This window comes from Boleophthalmus pectinirostris, unplaced genomic scaffold, assembly GCF_026225935.1.
Source record: "Boleophthalmus pectinirostris isolate CB_2022bp ecotype Guang Dong unplaced genomic scaffold, ASM2622593v1 HiC_scaffold_6, whole genome shotgun sequence".
Classification (NCBI taxonomy): domain Eukaryota; kingdom Metazoa; phylum Chordata; class Actinopteri; order Gobiiformes; family Gobiidae; genus Boleophthalmus; species Boleophthalmus pectinirostris.
The window spans coordinates 16,193,001-16,210,597 of NW_026571447.1; the positions used below are offsets into that span (position 1 = coordinate 16,193,001).

At 42.6% G+C, this 17,597-nt stretch overlaps 1 protein-coding gene across 2 annotated transcripts; it reads right to left on the reverse strand.

Annotated features, from left to right (window-relative positions):
* Positions 1-5,960: 5,960 nt before the first annotated feature.
* Positions 5,961-14,342, reverse strand: LOC129411895 (protein capicua homolog). Of its 2 annotated transcripts, XM_055164190.1 has the most exons (3): positions 14,124-14,342; positions 11,759-11,827; positions 5,961-9,813 (listed from the first exon to the last, which is right to left on the reverse strand). In XM_055164190.1, exon 3 carries the CDS (start codon positions 9,675-9,677, stop codon positions 5,976-5,978), a length of 3,702 nt encoding a protein of 1,233 aa, XP_055020165.1. In that variant the 5' UTR covers positions 9,678-9,813; positions 11,759-11,827; positions 14,124-14,342; the 3' UTR covers positions 5,961-5,975. The 2 variants fall into 2 exon arrangements, with proteins under 2 accessions (XP_055020165.1, XP_055020164.1); XM_055164189.1 differs by lacking the exon at positions 11,759-11,827.
* Between the last annotated feature and the right edge of the window lie 3,255 nt (positions 14,343-17,597).

Consider the following 17,597-nt stretch of genomic DNA (forward strand, 5'->3'; position numbering starts at 1 on the left):
GCAGGACCAGAGTATAAAAATAGACACAGTTGTCAGCAGGAGAGAGGGGGTGGGAGGTTTTAGAGAAAACAACTTGTGCAAACAGAACTTAAGTAGAAAGGGTTTGGGGCAGTGATGTGAAGATACTTAAAAGTGTTTATCATGAACTCAAATTCTTGTAACACAAGTGAGTAACCATCATAAGCTATTTGGGGAGAGTGAGATCAGCAAAGATGTTAAAACTGCAGCAATACTCTGAGTGATCAAAATCTAAATTCAGTTCATTTTCAGTGACTACTACCCTGCATAAACATGACAAATCGTGTTCTGCATAGACCTGTCACGATAATTACTATATCAATTTATAATTTAATATATGAAAGCTGGAACAATAATTTTTGGGGGTCAGTAGTTACTGTGTGTGTTTTTTCTTGCCCTAATGGGGTATTTTTGGTTATTTTCATGAGATTGAAGCCATAAGTTTCAATTAATAACTTCTATGACTCATTACAGATGCACTACTAAGTACTAAAATCTTTCATTTTGCTGTTAATTTATTGCAACTTATGTGTTTTAACAATGCTGTAGATTTAGAATAGTGTATACATGTAGAAAGAACAAAAATGTGGCTGTTTGTTGCAGGTGTTCCAATCAGTAGGAGCAAGTAGAGGGTGCTCTTGGAAAAAAGGATCAAAACTCAAACACAACGGACTCCAGGCACTCCAAAACAGTAGAAAAAGTTAACACATCGCACGAAGAAAAATATAGTTAAAAGGCCTTTATTTGAATGGCCAACCTTAACTGGTCTTCATCAGGGCTTAAGACCAGTTAAGGTTGAAACACGTTGGTTTTGGCCATTCAAATAAAGGCCTTTTAACTATATTTTTCCTCGTGCAATGTATTCACTTTTTCTACTGTTTTGGAGTGCCTGGAGTCCGTTGTGTTTGAGTGTATGCATGTAGTTCGTAGTTTTAAAACAGCTCTTGGTTTATTGTGTCACTGGCATAAATTAGTTTCAATATTATTGTTTATAGTCTATATATACTTCAGCAATATATTACTTATAGTATATATACTTATAGTACTTCGAAATGTGTTATTATGACAGGCCTAGCTCTGCAGTCACCTCAAGCTATTTAATTACATTTCTAGCTGCACATAGTTGTTGTTAACAGTATTTGTTTACATCTTTGAGAAGAGCATGTGTTAACCAAAGCTGAGAGATGTGTAAAGTGGGTAGCAAGTTGTGGAGTGAAGAAATGACAACGTAAGATAAATGGCAAATAATGGTAGGCTTTAAGCACTTAGTCACATCTTTACATGACAGAGAGGTGTGAAGAATCAGTTTAAGAGAGATTCCCAGTTCAACTCAGCTTTCACGGGCCTGCTGCTGCACTGGCAAGGCAGTATCTGTGTAGGTGTTCAGATGCATCCATTGGGCGTCTTTGCTTTGTGAACATAGACATATTTCTACCCCCTAAAATACCAATCAGACTTTGACTTTACAGATAAAACTTTTCTCTTGTCTCATCACCTCCAGACTCATCACCTCCATGTACCCCAGCTCACTCTCCCATAGCATCCTACTCATCCTTTAATTCATCTTCCACCCCAGTGCTCGGTATTTCTCCCTCCCACAGCCCAGCATTTGCTCCGTCCAATTATAACTCGATCTACCAGTCCTTTGCAGTTACCATAGCAACAGCTATGTTGGGTTTAGGTCCCTGTGTCACCCGTGGTCACAACTTGAGCACTGACCACATTATTGCTTAGGCTGGATTAAATTCTAGATGTAGTTATTCATTACAGACAATAAGAGCATGTAGCACTGATGTGAAGTTCCTTTACTTTTAAAAGTAAAACATTTTCAAATTATCAGCATTCAGGAGTTCAGCATTGTTGCATATATACTCAACTCCACGTGTCTTAATGTCCCATGCATGGAGGTTTTGCAAAAAAGTAACTGCAAACTTAAGACCCATCACAGGTAGACTACAGGGCCGTGAGGAAACTTGTAGTATGTGCAAATGGCCATCTGAGGGCACCACTAGCCTGCAGAAAAAATCTACTGGAAACCTCACCAAAATCCAGAGCAAAAGTACTAGAAACTGGCAAATATTGCTTTCTTTATACTACACTTAAAATCATACACAAAAAGTTTGACATTTAATCAGCTTTAATATAACTGTAATTATTTCATAAATGGGTCCAAGGGGTGATGCAAACACACAATGGATGCAACAAATATGCTTGCGTTTACAACCATATAAAATAATGTGTTGGCAAGCATGTAATGAAAATTTGTTATCAGATCAAAAAGTAACTAAATATCAAACTCCACTAGAGCTTAAAAGTGCATATCTGAGCAGACACACAGAAGTATAGCTCCCCATGACTTCTGTGGTAAAAAGTAGTCCACTAGACATGTTTGATGCCAGTCTGTGGAGCTGTGTGATCCAGATGTGGTTGTTGCCATGGTCAGGAAGGATATGCAGAGCTTTAAGAGTTACGTAAAGCAGGGGCGGGAGGGAGTGAGGATGTTATTCCCGGGTATCCGTATCCGGGTAGACCAGGATCAAGAGAACCGAGCAGAGCGTTGTAGAGCCATACCACTGCATTGCGATGACACGAAGGGTTAATCCTAACGTGTCATAATTTTTGTTAAAACAATGCAATATGGAAGAGAGATGAGAGGGAGCGACACACTGCGAAGAAGTAGAAAAATACTCATCCCAGTGGAAAAGTGTGCGCATCAGTACTTTTTTGGAGTATAGTATGAATGGTGAAATCATGTATCTAATCTTCATTTACCAAGCAAGTTAAAATAGTTGGAATCTGTTACAAAAATCAAACTTAAGATCCTGGATTATAACACAACAGTTTTAAGGATGCAAAAGGTGTTTTTTTTTTTGGTTTTTTTTCAAAACATAGTAAGGAGATAACGCTGGTTTCATTTGAATAATGTTTGGTTTCCAAACTTCACATACAGTGTAAATAATGCATAACTAATCACCATACATGACTGCTCTAGTTTCTTAGAGCATGGAGTAACCCTGCAAGTAGGAGTTCCTCTGTCTAACACATGCACAAACACACACAAGAGGAAAGCTGCTACGCTACTTCTATTTGTGAATATTCTGTGTTATATACAGGCAACCTCTCTATGATGTTTGCTTTGTTACCATAGCAACAGACGTTTGGCGCTCACACATCATATCCGGTCCTCAATGATTGACGCTTAGTTACTCTGTTTCCAGCACACACACTGCACACGTGACAACACAGGCCCTCTCATCCTTCACCTTGTCCCATAACTTTTATGCCCTGTACCTACACACTTACACTAACTTTCTCAACTTGTGCATCTCTTACACATTCTGAGGACTTAGTACCAATCACTGATTGTAAAAGCCACATCATTTTGGTGCTGCTATATGTAACATTTAGATCCAATTTTAATTTATTATTTATAATTATTTTAAGGACACAGTTCGAACAAAAGCATGTCTCAGCCTTTTAGTGAAATCAGTCATTTGGCCAGGAATTGTTGTTACTGGCATTATAAAAGTCCTCTCTGACTTCAAATTTCCCATGTTGTTAAGTGATTTTCCAGTTTTTGTAAGCCTTAAAAAGAGCACTGGATGACATATTCTAAGTGTTGCATATTCTACATCTACACCTCCTCAATCAGTAAATCACAAATATATTACACACAACTTTGACGTACACATGGAGTTTCCTCCTCCTATTTCACTCTCTCCCCTGAGTATTTCCAAATCTCGCACGCCCCATCTCCCGCCGCAGAGAACACCCACATAAGCCCAAACACATTTTCAGCTAAATGCACAGACACACACTCTCTCACACATAAAGCCATGGTATTCATTCACTCAGCGTCCTCTCCTCTGCAGAAAGGAAGCGTGAGGAGGGACCGTACAGTCAAAATGACAGAGCTGCCGTCCCTGTCCACTTTCTCTGTCACACCATGGCCATACACGGGCTATAAACTGGCTATAGGCTGGATATACGTTCTCACACACACATAGGAGCGTATGGTCAGGGTGCTGTGAACTCCGCCAACTCTTCCTATGTGTCCATATGTAGCACAGCAGAGAGGTGGGCTCGGGCAGCTGATGGTGAATAATACAGTCTCAATGGTACACATGATGCATAGTACGTCCTCTTTCCCACACAGAAAAACAAACAGCTTCACACGCCCACACGAAACAGTGAAACCTACAAAACTCAGCCGGTGGCTATATCTGTGCACAGTTAATGGAGGAGGAGGAGGAGACTGCTTTAAAACAATTTTCAAACGCATGGCCTTGCACTGGCTCCCACTTATCCCAAAAAGTTTCTGTTTGTTAAACTTAGAACTTAGTATCACTGAAGTCAACACATATTCAATATACATATACATGTACACTCTATCTTTTCCATATACACACTAACTAACTAACTAAATTATTCTTGCCTTTAAATAGTACGTGGCATGTACTACATAACACAATTTTTGTATTCATACTTAATATAATTTGACAACTTCTCACAAGACCTGACCTTTTTTGTTTTTTAATGTTTTGATTTATTTTATTTTTTCACTTCAATTGTTATAATAAATTCAATTAATTACTAAATACAGACAATTACTAACTATACTTTGAAACTATAAATTTAATTTTAATTAAACTACAGCCTATTTTACAAGCTGTGTACATATTCACTACACTGTTTTTCTCCTCGGTGTAGGTCCACACCTTGAAACGTCCTTAACATGTTTCTACAAATTAAGCCTACAGAAATAGTAATGAATGAGTATATTATTTTTAAACAATTGTATTCTTTCTTTACACCTGTCATCTTTGTTGTTGTGGTGTGACATAAACTCCACCATCCTAAAGACGAGGAAATTTCTCTCTTTATACATGTGCCTGTTTGTCCTGTGGTGTGGCAGCTACTGCGCAGAATTCTACATGATTATGAAGTTGATATTGTGTGCACAACAACAGTGTTTTATATAGATAAAAAAATAACTGAAAAACAAAACATAACATAGCATTAACAGTAAGTTAATAAATTATTTTTTTTTTTTTGTTTGGGTTTTCTCAAAGCTACTATAACATTCTGTTTGTTCTTCCTCATCTGTAACATTAGGAAAAGCTGAGTTGCACAAAACATGCCTGTTTATAAGATGTATGTTTTCAGATGTTATTTTATGATGGGTTAAATAGAACAAAATGTAAATGAATTGAGGGAGGAACCTGGGACAGTCACAAACACACCAGTCGTGACCCAAAGACTTATTTCTGAGGAAGAGGGACATTACCTATACACACTTCACACAGCTGCATCTAAATTAATGAGATGGTTAAACATGAACTCATGCGTTAGTTAATGTATTATCTTAGCAAAACTGTTATTTTTATAACATCTATAACATATGTTATATATATAATATATATTATAACATTTGCTCATTAGCTGGAATTATTGACGGTGTGTGTGTGTGTGTGTGTGTGTGTGTGTGTGTGTGTGTGTGTGTGTGTGTGTGTGTGGTGTGGTGTGTGTCCCCCTGAAAAAAAAACAAAGCATTGAATAAAAAAATATATATTTTTGCAGCCCGTTGCATGATTTTCTTTTTAAGAGTCTGTTCACAAACTAACATAAGATTTGTTTTTGGAACTGGCTCTTAGCATAGTAAAAATAAAGTTAAACACTCTAAGCAGTTGACTAGTGACCACAGATTTATTACTTATGTTTGTTATATTTCAAAAGTTTGACAAGCTTTATAAAATGTTTAATAAAATTACAAAGGGATATTTATAAGAACTGTATTATAGGGTAAGAAAGTGTTACACTCTCAAGTGTAACAGTGTACGCAGCACAACACACACTCAGTGACATTATTCATCACAAACTGCTGATATAGAAGCTTTACTAATTTATCAAGCTAATGAAGGATTATCTTTTTTGTGACAATGTTTGCTAAAAGAATTCTATCCTAAATATGAGTGTGTGTGGAGCCACTCACCTGTGCCAGGGCGTCCCATAATGATGTCTTTGCGAGGGGCAGGGTGAAGGCTTTCTGCTGGCAGGATGAGGGGCAGGAGTGCAGTGGGAGACGGGTGGCAGGGAACAGGCTGCTGGAGCTCCCCTCCAAACCCACTCTCCCTGTTCTCCCCTCCATCCCCACAGCTGTCTGTGCTGTTCGCAGTGGGAGCCACTGTTGTGCTGACGGTCACTGACAGGGCCTGCAGGGGGGCAGCAGGGGTGTCAGTGGTGGGCAGAGCAGAGGGTGAAGGGGACACGAGCACCAGAGTCTGGGCCGGGCTCCGCAGAATCACTGTGCCATTGGGAACACTGCCTGAGGCGGCGTTTATGGGGACAGGCACCTGGAGGCCAGAGATGGGTTGAGGGGTAAGAGTCACAGCAGTGTCTGTGGAAGAGTCAGTGCCTGCCTCAGACCCTCCTCGTCCAACAGGGCACTCTGTAAATTTCGCCAGAGGGACTTCAGGATTTCTGACAATAACAGGGGAGTCACGCAAAGCTTGCTGGGTAACTGGCACCATGCGGCGAGACCCTCCGTCAGGTGGCAGCGGAGAGGGAGGGGTGGGAGAGACTAGCAGAGGAGGAGGGGAGACAGCAGCAGCAGACGGGGGTCTACTAGAGGAGGGTGTAGTGACTCCCCGGGGCCGGGAGAAAGTGGGAGTATGCGTACGAGAATGTGCAGCTGGTGAAAGGACCCTGAAGGAGCCGCTGAGCTCACCCTGCTCTTGCTCTGTCTTGGGAGTGTAGTCATGATGGTGGGAGATGAGGGGAGCTGGGGCAGGAGTGTCAGCCTTCCGTTTGCTAGGGCTCATAGGGACAGTAAAAGTTAGGTTGTTTTGGAAGGACGGCTGAATGTGGCCAGAGGTGTGTCTCTCTTTTTCTCCTCCCCCATGGGCAGCTTTAGAGCCCCCAGTCCCCCCTGCTACCCCTGCCCCGCTGAGCTGCCTGTGCCTACGATGTGACAGCACTGGGGAGGCTGTAATGGGGGAGAAGTTAGCTGGCCTAAAACCAAAAAGAGAAGGAGAAGGGGAGGGAGAGGGGGCCGGGGAGAAGGGAGACTGGTTGGAGATTGGAGAAAAAGATGGTGTCCCTGAACGGGAACTCCCCAAAGACACAAGCATGGTGGCTGCCTCGCACTCATCGAAGTCGAAGCGTGAGGACAGGTCATGTGGGACAAGTGAGGGCAGCACTAGACGGGGTCTGGAGTCTCCTCTGCTGCTCGTCTCACTGCCCTCTCTTGACGTGTCATCCCAGTCCAGCTCACTGCTAGCTCTGCCTCTCAGGTCAGACGGGGTGAGGGTACCTGAGCTGCTGCCCCCGCCCCGCTCGCCTCCAGCCGCCTCCATCTCTTTGGTCCTCATCGACAGGTGTCTGGAGCAGTAGCCTCTGCGCTGGGACTCCTTCATGCAGCCCTCCCTGGAGCACAGCCTCCGCCACTGCTTTCCATTAAACTTCTTACGGATACCATTGGGGGTACACACCACATCACCCTTTTTGTACTTCTGTTGTGCTAATGACAGGGGTGTCCTGGAACGAGAGGAGGTAGAGGAAGTGGGAGTAGGGGTTTGGGATGGAGTGGTTTTGGATGGAGGTAGGTTTGAAGTGGGATTGCTCATATCAGAGGTTAATAAGGCTGGAGAAGGGGGTGGCTGAGGGCCAGTAAGGGCTGACAGGTGAGGAGGCCCCAGACCACGCACCACTGTGAGGTGAGGGGAGGAGGAGGGGTAGCCACTACTCTTAGACAGGAGATTTGTGTTATGAGGGGTGCCAGCCGCTGTTCTGGGAGTAACAGTCAGGCCCATATTTAACTGTGAAAGTTCCACATCCTCTTCAGGAATGTTTGCCTGTTTTTGTCTCTCTGCCTGCACTCTGATGTCAGGGCTGGCCCCTATGCTGGGCGTCCCTGTAGCAGAGTGGGATGGTGGATTTACATTAACATAAGGACGCCCCGCAGTGGTCCCCTGGTGTGAAAAACTATGACCTAGCCTGCCCCCTCCTCCAAGCACCCCCATTCCCTTACTCAACTGACACACCTCCCTCTCTACTTCCATCTCCTCCCTCCGCTCCCTCTCCTCCCTTTCTCTTTCTCGCTCCCTCTCCTTTGCCCTACCACCGTCCAAATTTGGAACTTCCCAGGGAGGGGTGAGCAGTCTCAGGCTCTGTCGAGACACCCAAACGGCCAGTCTTTCATTCTCTTTGCCAGCCTTCTGCCTGTCCAGAATCTGTTCATCGAGGAGCACCCGGTAGGGGAACGACACCCCAGGGTGGGGGTCCACCTGCGTCACAATCCCTTCCCTATAAAACAGAGGCCCTCCCTCTTCTCCACCAAATGGCACACACACTTGTGTTCCCACAGCCACAGGTGCCATGCCAGGTGGGGGGGCGTCCAAAATTAACTCCACAGTGTTCTTGGCCTCAGGCGATGATGTAATCACAGTATCACCATGGAAAGGGTATTGAACAAGTCTCTCTTCTCCTTGGAGTTGGACTTCAACAGTCCCTCCACTCACACAGCGCACCACACCAGGCTTAAACACACGAGACAGTGCACCCAAGTCCCTCCCATTCACCCCACCCTCCACACTCCTCTTTATCTGACACGCAAGAACCCTCTGGTTTTTCATGCCTTTGGCCAGAGCTTGGGCTAGTCCATCTGAATGGCTGACCTCCTTGGGTGATGAGTGGCAGAGGGGGGTGGGAAAGTTCGAATGACTTGAATGATTTGGTCCTGTTGTCTCCACCGTGTCCAGCTCAGCTGAGTGCTCACTGGCTGTGTCAGTGGACGAGGAGTGCACTGAGTTTGGGGTTCCTTCAGACTCATTCTCTATGGGCTCCTTTTGGGAGCCCTCTGTCCTGAGAGCCCTACTGTCCATGGGGACAAAGTGATTCACTTGTGTTGCATTACTACCCACAGTTAGCTGTGGGGGGGTATTACCTGAGCAAGTATTACTTTTACTGCAAATGTTATTGACAAAATTATTCCTGCTACTATTGACCATGTTACTAATAGAGCTTTTATCATTACTATCACTATTAATGTTACTATGCTTGATATTATTAATCTTGTGTATACTGTCACTGACTTTGTTGTTGATATTGCAGTTGTTTTGAGAAGAAGCAGGGCTGGGGGCATTAATGGCAGTCAGGGTGTTATTCACAAAGTGCTCATACGTATATTTCTTCTTGGGGATGCGGGCTTTGAAAGTGGCTGTTTTCCTACTTGAGACCGAGGTGGTGACGTGGCTGTGATTTGTGGCTGCCGGGGGCATGGCTGTGGAGACGGGTGCTGAAGGAGAGGTAGAAGATGCTCCGCTGTCTGCAGACGTAGTGCTAGTTCCATTTGTGCCTATCGTTTTCTTCTCCATCTTTTCTTGTGGCTTCTTTGTGTCCTTCTCAGCCGACTCCACAGGTTGCCTCAGTGCAACAGGCCCTACTGAGGGTGCACTGCTGCTTATCATTGGCTCCTTGTTAGTGGTGTAGGCAGTGGGCGGAGGGTGTTTGCGTGGGGAAGGACTAGTCAGTGTTTTGGTTGTGTGCTCTGTTGTCTTGACAAGTGTTTCCCTCCTGAATCTTTTGGCGTCCTTCTCTGGGGGAGAATGCGGGCCCCCCCTTTTCCTTCCCCGGCCTCTCGGTTTCTTTATTGGTCTCATGTCTTCTTTCCCCTTTTACAAAGTGCTTTTAATTGCGCTCCTTCTTCTTCTCTCACTTTTAAGGCACTCCTTTATAGTCAGTCTTCCTATTTTCTTTCCTTGCTTGGCTTTCACTCCTTTTGTCCTCCTTTGGAAGCTGAAAAACAGAAATAGAAAATATGTAATCATTGATGTAGCAGTACTTATTCATACAGGTGGCTTGTATAAAATGTTTGAAGTGTTGAAAAGACCACTAGAGTGTGAAATTGCCCCTAAAAGTCAAGAAGCAGTTGTGAAGGTTGAAGTACAATATTTTAAAAATTAGGTATTGTCTCAATATGAAACAACTGTATTTGCCATTTCAGTTTTGGAGTGATAAACATCAAAACAGCAATATTAGTGGATTAGTGGTGTGAAGACTATGAGATTCTGACCACGACAATTAAGCAAGAAATAAATTTGTAATTGAGAAAATTGCTATATTATTAGGAAATGCATTGGAACCAACAGATACGACAGCAGAATACAGTACTACTTGGACCTTGTAATGTCTGAAAATAGCATAAGATTTTAAGTAGTAAAGTAAGAATTAAAACTTTTTTGTATGCTATTCCTATGAAATTGTTTCAGTCTGAAGACAAATCTATCCCTCCCAATCACCACAGTGTTGTATTACCGGTAAAGTAATTTTAAAAAATAAACAAATCAGAACCTTTGTGCATTTATGAGTTCACATATGATTAGTCTGTCCAAGAAAAACAGTGAAAAAATCCGTCTGATCCAGGAACATTCATAATCTGAACGATACAGGACGTACTCTTCAAAACGTTACATCAGAGACTCATCCACACTAACCTTCTTCATTTTTAAAGATATTTATCTTTAAAAACCCACGTCTTTAACTAAATGACTGACTGTAATTATGAACTGTATAATGCACTGGGTATCTTGTAAAGCACAATGCAATGAGACCATCCATCACAGAGTCACAGTTTCACTTTCGAACTTTGATGTAACACATGCAGAATAAAAATGTTCTTACACAGTCCCTTATCTAGACGCTGTTCTCAACATGCGGTGATCGAGTAGCTTCCCACGCTACGTAGTACAGACCTCATGTGTTGTGTTTTTAGCTCGGGAAAGCCACGCTAAGCTGCATTTAAATGGACTTTGATCAGAGACGGTTCTGTTGAGGTCACCCAGACGAGCAGCAGCAAGACAGCCCAGCACAAGTGTGTGTCTGTGTGCTCAGATACGGCCTGTGTGTGGACGGTGCTCTTTGGGAATTTCCAGTCTTCCGCACGCACTAGCCTTCCCTCTCTCCCCTCACTCTTTTTACACTTTTTAGTCACTATCTCAATTTTGTATAATCAAACATGCTGAAAACACCCAAGAGAATTTCTAACTATAGGGAAATCACACTTGATAAGATTGAAAATAAAAACAAACTAAAGCACAAATCTGAAATTGTAAGGACAAAGAAGTACTCTATAGTGTCCTTATAACAGTGTTCAGTCTTAAAGCAGAAAAAGCACAAATAAAGAAATAAAATGCGCTGGAATGTTCTACATACCAGTCCTTGGCCAGTGTGGACGGCCCTGAGACCTAGTGCTGTGGTGTTATAGAAAAAAGACAGGAAGGAGTCAGGCCGCTGACTAAAGACATGCAGAGGATCTGAGCTGAGCCTGGAAAAATGTGTTTGGTCATGCTGAAGGCCTCTAGAACATGCTCCAGGCTCCAGCCCATAACCCAGTGGGGAATATGTGTGTAAACTGTTGGCTTAATACAGTCTATTATGGACGTCATTATTTTGTTAATGACTATAATACTGTTTAAAATAAAATAAAACATCTAAAATAAAAAAGCTTGAGTCTGCATGATCCTCAAAAAGATCAAATACTGCACATTCAGACTCTTGCTTTTATCAACAAGAGAACAAAAAATATGGGCAGTGCATTTCTCTCAAGTTGGAAAATAAACATATTGGATGCTGGAGTTAAAAGCTAAATTTTAGGGCCACGGTGAATTGAAAAGTGTATTTTAAAATATAGTATATTGTCTGCTAGATGCAGATGAGTATAGTTGAGTCGTAACGTCTTCACCTTCCAACTGCCTTCTGAAGTGCCCGATGCCATCGTATCATTCAGAGTCATTGAACCATACTCCATCGGCTGCAAAAACAGGTTTGTACTATTTAAAAAACTGTGTATGACACCCAACATCCCTGCCATTCATGACAACATTAAACTTTACATACACACACATGCACTATGCAAACTGCGCATATTTTCTGCATACAAAAATGGACCTCTGTTTTATATCATAAACCACATCATAAACAGCATTCACCTTCCTCACTCTAAGGTGAAAACACTAAATGCATTAAACTAGCTTCTGTCATAGAAATTTAGATAGACTTTAGATGTGTGTGTGATGCCTTATGCTGCCATTCAGCAAGATATTTGTAAAATAGACCTCAAAAGGGTAATTTGTTGAGGCAATTCCTCCCAAAAGTAAACTTGTAATGTAGATAGTTTTTTATTCTTCAGTCATAAAGAATCCAGAAGATTCTAGATCTTGCCCCTCCGCAACATGACACATAATGTAGTCTGCGAGCAGGGGAAGCATGCAGGCGCTTCTTATGGCACACGGTGCATCTGTCTATAGGTGTCATTGGGTCTTTTTGTATACAACAACACATTGGACAAAATGCAGTGTTGTCTGTTCAGTCAAAGAAATTTGTAATTTTATGATTTTATGTTCATTCTGTGTGGGCCTGTGGTTGCAGCCAGATGAAGGCTGCCCTGAACAGAACATGCACTGGTATGACAGAAGGACCCGTGTACACTCATGTGGACCTGGCAGGGTGATTGTGCCCCTAAGTGGGTCACCAGGGAGAACACAGACATGAAACTGCAGATCATACAATGAGTTCCTCTCACACTGACATGACTCTTTCACGAATGAGGGGGATTTCTGCACACAGACAACAAGAATCAAGAACCAAGAATGGAAAATATTTAGAGTGTTTCGGTGTAGCGACAGAGCGAGCTGTTAAGTGTATGAGAGTGCTTGTTGTTGAGAGCATCCATTGTGACGTATTCAAAATACTGGCACTGTCTAGTGAGTCGTTGGCATAATAACTACAGGCTACATATTAAGTCTTACATATAAAAGACTAATGGAGGGACAAAAAGTGTGTCCTCTCAGAAGGCTCTGGCATAGATCAGAGGAGAGCTTGTTTTGGCAGAACTGCCAATTCCACATCAATGACCGCTCCATGAGAAGTCTACACCTTTAGAGATTTGTCCTCTGTGTACACAGGTGCAATAATGAAGATCTGACCATGCACGGCACTGTTTATCTGCAAAGCAGGTGAAGGCACTTGAAGTTCAAATGGCACAAACAATACTATATACAAGGGCTTATAACAGCTCTACTCCAGGACAAGCGTGACAAAACACTTTCCTATTGCCCAGTCAGATGTCAGGGGTGCCACGGTGGGAGCGCAGGACTGCGCTGCACAAAGTGGAGTGGCAATGAGGGAAAAGCCGAGAAAAGTCCAAATGCTTTCCCGGCTTCTTTGCCTTGTGTCTGTGTGAGTACTATGAGAGGCGCTACACAATGTCACATGAGTGATGTGACTTCAGGCAGTCCGCCGGTCTGCTCTGCGCACGAGCCTCGGAAATAAACACAAACAACCGGTTTCAAGTGACGTTTGATTTTTCTAAATAGTCAGGCCTAAATTTCCTTCATAAACTACCACCTACTATGCAAATATTTCGAAGCAAGTAATCAACCCAAACTGTTTCCAAAGCGTTTTCTCTTTTCAATAAGGTTAAAGAAATTACACACGTCCAAGATCTTTTCAACATAATAAGACGCATCCTTTACGTTTGGATGATTCGCTCTAGTAAGCAGCCCTATAACGATTGTAGTGGCGGTAGTAGTCGTAGTACGCAGCAGTGTCAGACTACGAGAGCTCACATAAAGACGTCGTCTGAACACACACACAGCCGATTGAGTACGTACGCTATAATGCGTTACTAATGTCGGAAAGTCACGTTTCGATAACAAGGTGGAGTATTGTGCCCTGTAGCCAACATTAGGGCTGCAATGCTGCAAATAGGACGATTGTTTTACTACGCTATCGCCGCTCGACGCAAAAACTCGACAAGTAAGGTCAAGGGAAGAGTTTAGTGTTATCCACCTGCATTTTATATCATTCGAGAAGTTAGACCATGACGATTTTTCGACACTGGGACTGCAGTACAACATTTGAGAAAGTTTTTAGGCTGTTACACCCCTCCCTTCTCTTTCTTTCTCGGCTCTTCCTCGGCGTTACAACCGTGTCATCCGCTCCTTCGGACGGTAACAAGCCTATGCTCGTGCTAATTGCATTTTGCTGAAATTAAAATCTTTTTTGGTTAGTCTCTACTGTGTTCTGCTAACTTGGTCACAACTTACCAAGCTGTTTGTCCTTTCGCCAGGCAAAGATTTATAGTCCTATTTTCTTGTCGAGAAGGTTCGCACAACTCTTCGTAACATCCTTTTGCTGTCGGTTTTCACCACTGTGCAGTGAGGGATCACACTTAACTTTCCCTCCACAAAACATGTCTTTCCCCCTCAGAAACTCAAACAAGGATACAAAAAACTATCGCTCTTCTTTTCCACTACAGTCACAAAATGGTGAATGAACTACTAACAGCTGGCATCGCTGACCAATCAGAGGTAGCTGACAGGTACAGTAGCCAATCAGCTTCGTGAGCCCGGGAAAGTGGGCGGGGCAGGCTGTCAGAGTCCGCTTGACAGACAGCGAGGTTCAGCCAATGGGAGCGCTGATGCTGAGCCAGGCCAGTCCACTCTCCCAAACTTTACAGTACCCAATAAGAGCTTTGGGAACCATAGGAACAGCATGGAGGAGGGTCTAGGGGTGGGAGCAAATATCACAGGGCCAATAAAAAGGCACAAATGTCCCCTCCCTCCAGCCAAAAGTATGTTTACCATAATTGACAGCACAAGTGCCATCCTTAGGCAGACCGTGTTAATGCATCAACCCCTCCAGTTCTGCAGACACAAATCGGTCTAAAAGAAAGTTCTTCAGTGTGGATATTACTTCTTGTCGCATTAATGAGAGAAGCAGTGAAATGTTCATGTATTTCATGATTGTTACAGAATATAACAATCAGATCTGGCATCTGATTTACAAGCATAGACGTGCGTTGTGTGTGTTTGCAAATTGTCGTGCAACACAGAAAAGAGCCTTAGTACCTTTTGATAACTGCTCTTGTCCTCAGTCTTTTCTCTCAGCAACAGACGCTCACTTTCAGCGCTCTTGTCCAATCAGAGCGCCTTCTGGAGCTCCCGGTGACGTGGGTACCCTCACGGCTCCGCCCGCTCCCGTACAACTAAACGGGCCGCTCTCCGCTGCCGTCACCACAGCAGTAGGCGATTGGGCACGTGGACATCGTCTCCGAGCCAATAGGCGCCATCGCAGGTGATGTCATCACGAGTGTTGCCACCAGCTGGACTGAAGGGGCGTGGCCTGCTGTAAACTCGGTTAACCCCGCGTAGTTACTCGCATTGGAGACAAACCGGAGTGTTGAGGACCATGTCTATTAAAGATGAACAATTTTGAGGCGATGGCAGGTTTGAGGTTGGCACTGGGCACAGCCGGTCTATGAATCAATGACATGTGGCTTTACTAACAAATACACATCACCTTGCACAAGAAAGTGTCATAATAGTAAACATTACATAATCTTGCGTGCTGTGTAGTAGAAACCCAGACTCATGCTGAGGCATCTGTGGAAAAATTCCCACACAAACAGCGCCATCTCCCGATGGATGTGATGCCTTCACCATGTCACGTGACGCAACTACTTATTAGGAAAAAAACAGTGCTGAAAAGAAAGCAGTGTGATTGGCTGATTACGAAATGTGTATTTAGCAAGAGTATCCCAGTGAAAACCCATGTGATGTGAGCCGTAGTGAGAACACAGAACTGAAAAATGTTGATAGGGGGACATCTAGTTGTAGTTATGAGGAATTGCAGCCGAGGCCTATATGGACAACAGGCTTTAATGGTATATAATCAGGAATTTAGCATCTTTCTTGATTGGCTTCTGTGTGTTTCAATCAAAATAGTTGAAGAACTAAACAGGTCTGCAGTAGCCTATGCCCTTTTATGTCCAATGTGTTATGAAACAGTAGAGAAATGATGTAAGAAGCCTTCCCAGTGTAATAAGCCAGTCCTTCAGTCTGTCCTCCGGTAACCTCTCCTCATCTCCACAGAAGCCTGAACTTTGACCCTCCCCCTGACCTCCTCTGTGTGTGCTCTTCACTACTCTGTCAGTCAAGCACCTCAGTCTCCCCTCTCCTGCTGAGCTCCACTGTCTAAAGGCAGAGTTTGTTATGGAGAAAGAAAACAGCTTACTAGTTAATCAGCTAAGTTTTTCTATACTGTGTTAAAGTAGAGAGTGTTTGAAAGTTTGCATGTCTACCTTTGGTCACAGTGGTGGTGTATGTGAATACACATACAGTGACAGGAAGGATACACTGAAATTTTATTTAGTTTCAGAATACTGAATACCTACATTAAATTGTATTTTGTAGCATATTCTGATACATAGTTGGATCAGGGTACTGCATTCTGAATACTTGGGGTACTTTTACATTGAGTTGCATTATATTATAGTATAAAAACATGACATATAATTACAGACAACTTGTTATTTTGCATTAATTTATGTGTAATTAGACACAAAAATCACAAATACACACAATGCAAAATCTGTTTTCCCACCATGCAATTCAAAGCAAAAATTTTCATATGAAGTACTGCCATGTTTTCCTTTTAATTTAGGGAAGTAACTGTATTCTGAATACCATCAAATGAAAAGGTAACTGTACTAGAATAGAGTTACTTTAAATTAATAATCAGAGTACATATTTTTGGTACTTACATTCATTTATTTATTTCTCAACATTTGCATTTGTGCATTTTAACAACTGAACCCATGTTTCACCTATAATACTTTAGGGGGAAATGGGAATCAGTGAAAGATGAACTTCCATAACTATTCAACTCTGTTTTACCTCACGCTCTGTTAAAAGATGTAATTCTTTGCAGCACGATCTTTAACCTTTTGTTTGACCTTTCTGCAAACTTAAATCATGCTACAGATGACCACAAATTAGTGTATGAGGCTCACGTAAATTACAATATGAGCAAATGACACTACCACATATTGAATATAATGTTCTGGACTGGCATATGTCATTAGAAATGTGCAGTGAAATATTTATTACACCCCTATTACAATATTAAAAAAAAAAAATGTCTAAGTTGGCTATTTTGTAAAGTAGTAATGCCATTGTAAATATTATAAGTTAGATGAAGAAATCGTTGTTTTGGCAAGTGCTTCACTGCAGGCCTTCAGATTGTTGTGGAATTAGAGCAGATTGGTCTAGAGCTCTGAGCTGAGATAATACTCTTTATATGACGTGATGTGATGTTGGCTCCTCCTCTTTGAGATCTGAGCTGCACAATCCTCATCTTGGTGCTGCAGAAGGCTGATGTGCACAGGCTTATATATGTGGAAAACAGAGGGCCCTTGTGCTCTCTGACTGTATTCTTCTTCACAGAAACTCAACACGCCTCAGCTGTTCATGAGTCCGCCACATGGTTACATTGAAGAAACCTCAACAGACAGTGATAGTGGGGTCAGTTATGAGGACACAGTCAGTTAGAAAGATTCAGATCCTGAAAGAGACTGTGTTTACATGCACACCTAAAATCTGTTCATGATCTGATTTCTGATTTATTATTGATTATTGAAATGTCATGTAAACAGTTATAGGCTATCTGATTGTTCTCAGCTGAGAAAATCCTGCAAAAAAGGGCAAACTGTGGCAAAGACAAGAGTGAAAGAGAAAATG